This window comes from Setaria italica, chromosome VIII (genome assembly GCF_000263155.2).
Source record: "Setaria italica strain Yugu1 chromosome VIII, Setaria_italica_v2.0, whole genome shotgun sequence".
In the NCBI taxonomy this organism is placed as follows: Eukaryota; Viridiplantae; Streptophyta; class Magnoliopsida; order Poales; family Poaceae; genus Setaria; species Setaria italica.
In genome coordinates, this window is record NC_028457.1 from 16,201,583 (window position 1) to 16,208,865 (window position 7,283).

At 43.3% G+C, this 7,283-nt stretch overlaps 1 protein-coding gene across 1 annotated transcript; it reads left to right on the top strand.

Moving 5' to 3' along the window:
• LOC101764552 lies at positions 1–5,929 on the top strand. The gene is made up of 6 exons (XM_004979135.3): positions 1–664; positions 1,906–2,364; positions 2,936–3,769; positions 3,871–3,943; positions 4,015–4,137; positions 4,221–5,929. Exons 1-6 carry the CDS (start codon positions 134–136, stop codon positions 5,726–5,728), a joined length of 3,528 nt encoding a protein of 1,175 aa, XP_004979192.2. The 5' UTR covers positions 1–133; the 3' UTR covers positions 5,729–5,929.
• Positions 5,930–7,283: the final 1,354 nt, after the last annotated feature.

Below are 7,283 nucleotides of genomic sequence, written 5' to 3' on the forward strand. Positions count from 1 at the left end.
CCCGGCCCCTCCATCGCTGTCTCCGCCTGCCCCCCTCACAATCCGCTCCGGAACCCCACGCCCTCCTACGATCCCAGCGTCGGTCGGAGCGCCCAAGAACAACCGTGCACGAGCTCCACACCGGCGGCACGCGATGGTGCAGCCGCGCCCGCGGAAGCGGGGCCGGCCCCGCACGGAGCTCGGGGGCGGCGAGGCGGAGGCGGTGGGGGAGGACGGCGAGGACCCCGCGGTCCTGTTCCCGCTCGGCGCCCTGGTGGAGGTGCGCAGCGACGACTCCGGCTTCGCCGGCTCCTTTTACGAGGCCACCGTCGCCGGGTACCAGCGCAGCGGCCTCGGCTACGTTGTGACCTACGCCACGCTCAGCCGGAGCAAGGACGGGGGCTCGCCGCTGCGGGAGCTCGCCGCCGCGGCGGACGTGCGCCCGCGCCCGCCCCCCTCGCCGCCGCGGGGGTTCGCACCGCACGAGATGGTCGAGGCTTTCCACAACGACGGCTGGTGGGCCGGCGTCGTCTGCGCCGTCCCGACTGAGGCGGAGGCCGCCGCGGGGCGGCGGGTGTACAAGGTGTGCTTCCCGACGTCGCGGGAGATGCTGGAGTTCGAGGAGACGGCGCTGCGGCCCAACCGCGTGTTCCGGGGCGAGCGCTGGATTCCGGCTGCAGAGGTGGTAAGGGATCAAATCCCTTAGCTAACATTCTAAACAAAACTTGGGGGATCAAATGTTACTAGTACTTCGTGCTTATATGGACTGTTACATTACTTTTTTTTGCTAATTTCTTACTGTACAGTGTAATGACTTTTAGAATACATCATGTTTGTTACAAACATTGTATCCATCTGCATTGTCCGCCACTGGATTTCACCATCAAAGTCTCAAAGTGACTATTTAATTAACGTGGAAACTGTTACTCGTCTTGTCTTTGTGTATGCCAGAAGGATTTAATTTTAAAGTAAGTCATTTATTTGTTATTTTTAGTTTAGACCGGTGGTCCCATGCCTTGACAATGAGGAAATTACCGTAGCATAATTTTGGTTTCATTCCTTTCAAGGAAAAAATAATTATGGTTGCACAAGTTCTTCCCAAACACACAGGCCTTGTCATTTATGAGATGTAAAATGTTTTTTATAAGTTATGAGATGTTAAATTGAGATAAGTGCAACATTCTATTATTGGAATGGTAGGTTAGCAATGGATTTCATTTTGTTGCAATAGGTGCCTATTTTAATGATTTTTTGTCTTCAAAATATGGTTTCTCTTGTAGTGAGGTTCATTCCATCCATCATCCCACTATCACCACCCAACCAATCACCATTGCAGATTTCACCCATGTGGGCCCAGTAAAGAATCACAAGAATCAGCTGCGCCAGGTCATACATGGGCACATAGTCATTCTCTTAAATTAAATGTTTATATAGTTGAACTGTGCGCACAAAATTTCTTAAGTAAAAAGCGTTTGAGTTATTGTACTTAAGCTGGTTAAAATTCTGGGTCCTGGTAGTGAGACAAATATTTTCAACATTATGATTATGTTGAGAACAATGTAACTTCACTTAAGAAAGGGTCTTAGCTATAGCATAACTTTTTTTTTCATTCCCCACTTTGGTGACAGCTATACCAAGTTACAAAATTTGGAGCAAATTTGCGCAGATATTATTAATCTATTATGTTTGTTACTGCTAATGGTTGTGAATTTGGTAATAATGCACTCTGGAAAAAAAGGGTGCCAGCTATTTAAAAACCGTTGGTAAGGACAATCTTTTCTTTACAATACGCGTGTCCTTAAGAATTTTAATTGAAAGCCTGAGATGGTATGTGGCAAAGAGATTAATACTAGCTAAAGAAGAGTGCATTGTAATAACAGAAAGGGAGCTGAACTATGTACATTCTAATGCTCTTATTCTGTGCAGGAAAGTGGAACACCGCTATTCAGAGATGGAATCCAAGTTGAAGTGAGTCGGTCTGCCAAAACCTTTGGCAAATACTGGAGTCCAGCTATTATTCTGAAAGTAATTGGTGCTACAAGTTTTTTAGTACAATACAGAGATGCAAGAGAGGATGGGGAACAGGTTACTGAGATTCTAGATTCTCAATATATTCGGCCAACACGAAACATCATCCACATGGACTCTAAGTATAGATTTCTCCCATCTTCTCATGTGGAGGTTTTTCATGAAGGTAGCTGGTGGACTGGTGCTGTTTCAGAGGTTTTGGATAATGAATCTACCAAGAAGTATGTTGTTAAAATCAATAACGAAGAGGCAGACATGGATGATGTGGAATGTGTGGATTTGTTGACTGTTGACCATACACAGCTAAGGCCAAAGTACAATTGGTATCGTGGAAAGTGGGTGCGCTGCTTGACAGAGGTACACATAATTTATATACATTGTTTTCTTTGCAAGTATTTATGTGCTCTGCGTTGCCTTCTTTTAAACATGTATAGTGTTCTTTTACTTATTGAATGGTTGAATGTGGTTAAGTTTTGCAAGAGTATGTATTCTTACTATATGACAATCTCAATACTAGCTTCCTTAGAACATTGTCCCTTTGTTCAAAATGTATCTTTGTGCATTGTTTGTGTTATTATCAGTGACACCTTCCATCTATTGTTTGATCTTATTAATTGGTCCAATTCAGCTGAGTCATGATATTAATTTTTCATTCTTATAAAACCAAACATTTAAATACAAAGTGGGGTCATATAATACTTCTTTCAAGTCATGGTTATAATATTTTCTTCTTTTAATATGGTTAAAGTACTTTATTCCTTCATTCATTTCAATAATAATGACCTCTTAAATTAGTTCCTAGTTCTAACTAACACAAATTTTGGGTTTCCAGATTCCTGGAGCAATGGTGTCTTGATAGCTATGCTTCAACTGTATTAATTTTGATCAAGAATTTCTTAATGATGGTGTGATGTCTGTTCCATTTCAGAAACCTGGTAATAGAGGGCCTCAACTAAAACCTCGTAAAAGGCCAATTTCTGCTGCCTTGGAATCAAGTGGTGACAGTGTTGAACTTACTGCATCAGGACCATGTATTGACAGTGAAGATATCAGTGATGAACCTGGCTCTTATCTTAAGGACAAGGGTAATGATGAAGATGTAGTACTGAAACAAGTTTGTCCTGAGTTTTTGGTGCGTAATGAAAATGATCAAATCAAGCATATGCCAAGCTCTTTTCCAGAAAGAGTGGTCAAGCAACAAAACACAGTATTATCATTCGAGTCCCACTTGACAGTTCCTTCACAGTCATCAGTGACAGGATTTCACAGTTTGAAATATGATCCTAAGCTTTGTCTAAGTGGTCAACTTGAACTATCCTCTTCTCGGGTGATTACCATGCCCTCTGTGCCACAGACTGGACAGTTGCAGGCTTCCTTGTTTGGAGCATTTGGACAACTAAGGCCTCTCCCGCAGGGCCCAATTTTCGGAATGCAATCACATACTATAGATTTTAGCAGCATTGTAGGATCAGAAAAGACATTTACTGATCAGGGAAAGCAAGCAAATTATAAATGTGGTTATCTGATGACTGGTTCTAAACAGAAGATCAAATTTGGATCGTTTTCTGGAACTGATCTGGCCAGGAAAAGACTATTTACTGGTCAGGGAAAGCAAGCAAATGATAAAGGTAGTTATCTGATGACTGGTTCTCAACCGAACATCGATTCTGGATCATTTTCTGGAACTGGTCAGTCCAGGAAAAGACTGAAGGAGAGTGTTTCTCCTCAAACACCAGAGCAACTAAGAGGGAGCCCTAAAATCGTGAGTTTTAAGTTTTTAGCACAATCTCTTAACTCTTTCAATCATAGCACTGATGATGATTAAGTTTTTTATTAATCCATGATTGCTCCTTACATTTGTAGATGCGAAAAAAGAAAAGGATGGCTGATAAAAAAGTTAAGGAAGCCAGCAAACTTGCAGCTATCTCTGAAGAACGTAAGTTTTGTACTACTAGTTTTCCTTGCTGCATAAATCTCTACAATTAGCTAACTACAGTGATTTAACAGCCACTGAACTGAACAACAATAATGGCAAAGATCTATCAAAGAACAAAGATCCTGGGTCTGTATTACTTCCGCAAGTTAATACTGTGACTTGCACTGACTCAAAGCCACTAAAGGATGATACAGGTATATGCTCTACTATTACAGAGAAATCAGTAACGTCTTCATTTACTACAAATTCTTAGATGATGTGCATTCTGTTATTTCAGATTCACAGGGAATTAGTATTTTTTTGAGGGAGAGTAGTGTTGCAGATGAGATCATACCAAGTGGAGTACCAATTGGAGCAGATAAATTTCACCAAGAGGATTATATTGGAGCAGCACAACATGGTGCAACTAAAGTTAGTGTTCTGACTGAGAAGTCAGTGTTATCTATGACTTCAACACTGAACAATCCTGGTGAGGCACAAGTGTTGCTTTCAGATTCTTCAACTCAATGTGGAAAGGAGGCAGCCAATGCTGAGGAGTCTGCAATAATCATGGAACAAGGCACTAGTGAAGAATATTGTCAGCAATATTCTGTTATGAATGATGATGCTAATGTCCATTTGCTGCCTTCAGCAGAGAGTTGTAAAGATACTGGGGATAAAGATAACAATAAGGCCATGGTGGAGTGTGTTCCAACTGATGATGTCTCTAGTATGGGCGGTGGTGTGGCTCCGAATCTGTTACCATCTAGTGAGAATTATGAGGATGGCAAGGATGGTATGGGCAAGGAGGATCATCAAGAAAACACCTGTAATGTGCCTGAAACTAAGCATGCCAATGCTGATGGTCTGTCCTCAGCTCTATCCTTACCTGTGTTAAAGAAATTCGCAGCTCCTCATGAGCAACATGGAGTGTCACAACAGGATCATGGTTCAGCCATGGTAGGGTTTGCAGCTGAAGCTAGCGAATCCATGGAGAGTTCAGAAATAACGCAGTTGTCTTCTATTGGTATCTGCAACTCTAGTGAAGCAGAACAAGGTGATACATTGATTGATCCAAAAGATTCTGAGCATACTCCAATGTCCAAGTATGCTCCAAGCAGAACACAAGGCTCTTGCCTCTCCTTGTCGCAGAGATCTCTTGATGCCCATGAGAGCATCATGGCTGTTCATGGTACAGAACCATTGGCTAGCATGAATCTTCCATTCATGAAGACCTCCTCGTTGTGGGAACAGATTGAGGCAATGGAAGTTTTCCGCAATATGCCCCAGCGACCAAATTTTCACAAGTTCCAGCAGCATGTTCCAGAGCTTCGTGAAGGAATGGCTTTGGGTTTGATGCTCTCCTTTGCCAATTTGGCAGAAAGCATAAGAAGACTGAGCATTCACGATGAGGATGCGCTTTTCAAAGAGAAGATGAAGGGCCTTTGTTTGTTGGAGGCAGATGGTTTCGACGTCAGGCACCTGCGATCACGGTTGGAGACACTGGTGCACATAAGGAGCAGCCCTGCCGTATTGCAGGGCGCTATTAAAGACTTGGAGAAGAAGATTTCTCACAAAGTAACTGATGATAGGCACCTGGGCGCACAAATTCGTGTGCTAAATATGACTGTCCGTCATCTTGAAGTGCAGGCTTATCTCTTCCGCTGCATAACGCAGTCTGCTGTTTCACAGAAGATGAACATTGCTTCAGAGATTGGAAGGCTGAAAACAGAAGCCGGCACGCTTGAGCGGTCATATCTGTCTGCCGAGCAGAGCTTCAGCAATGCCGCCGCAGCACCATGGTAAATCCTCGTTCCACGAACCAGTTCAGCTGTACGGTGCAAATAATCTTAGTAGCAAGTGGAGAACTCGATCCAAGGCCTTTTGTGTAAATATCTGCTAGGGCTGCCCTGGTACCGGTCTAAACTGATGAACCTATGCCTGTTATGTTGCTGGCATGTCGCTGCAACTGCGCTTTTATGTGAAATATATCGTATATACGGTCTAGTCTCGGTGTGTTAAGCATGTTGAGCGGTTCTGTCCAGGTCATCTATTTTGATAGCATGAACACACCTGTGGTAAAACGGAGTTGTTCTGTTACGCTTGCATCCTCTTCCAAACCCTTTGGGTTGGTTCTAAAAATGAACCAATCTCCTCTTGGTAGCACTGTGAGATCATCGTCGAAGCTCTATATCTTCAAACAAGTCCAAGAGAAGAATTTGAACGGTTTGAAACGAGTTCGTTACAATCATCGGTATAATTCTTGGCGACTTGCCCATTTTGCTTGCCAAGAGGATGAAGAGGATTTTGAACGACCGAGGAAAAATGTGGAACGTCCCGGTCGAGAAGAAGCTTGGAGTAAACTCAATTTGGCAACTCTTTCTCAGAATGGGATCCCTTGTCGTCACAACTCACAACAAACAATTTGGAGTTAGCTCGGGTCACACTAAACTTGCACACTTAAGCCCACTTAAGCCCACTGTTACTAAGCCTGTACTAAGCCTTCAAGAGTTTCCTATAAAAAATTCAAGGGTTTCTAAAAAATTCTTCAAAAGTTTCCTAAAAAATTCTTCCCAGAACGAGGTATTGGGAGCTTTGCTAAAATTCCCCCCTCCCAAACATATCGGCCCATAGCAGAACGCTGAAAACTAACCTCCCAATATTTCAAATTAGACCATGTCATCGTATTGGACCCATTAGTTAGGCTGCTCATATGTTTTGGTCCGTATTCGGATCGACAACTACCTCTTCGTGTGGATACCATGGACGCGAGGAAACGATCACTCCAACACGGTAAGAATATCGGAACACTAAGGGCATTCACACCTGGGACAACACACACAATATCTAGTATAAATCAGATGCAGAATTGGCGGCCTTTCAATCTGCTGTGAGTCCAAGGCCGGATGTAGGGCTCCGTGAGCTGCTCTTCATCTTCTTTGAACTCCAGAAACCTGATGGAGGGCCCCATGATTGCTGTGGCTGTGAATTCATCTCTGCTTGCTGGGACGGCGGCCTGGGTTTACCGTATTCGGCAAAAATAACCCATCCATCAACTAACTGCACCAAAAATGGAGCTGTCAGGGGGAGAAAATAATTGCATATCTATACGCAATGCAGCATGACTGAAAAAAAACTGAAAGAAAAATCTTGGGCGGCTGCTGCTCATCAATATCTTTCAAATAGGGATGAAAAGAAATGATAGTAAGACAGAACCCAAAAAGAAACCAAACCAATTTAAATTCTTTTTCTTGGTTGATATGCAAAAGCTTCTGCAGGCTGATAGTTCAAACATAATAAAAAGCCAAATACATAAGCTGATAAGCAAAGTTGCATATCATCTGGGCAACAAGGCAACATA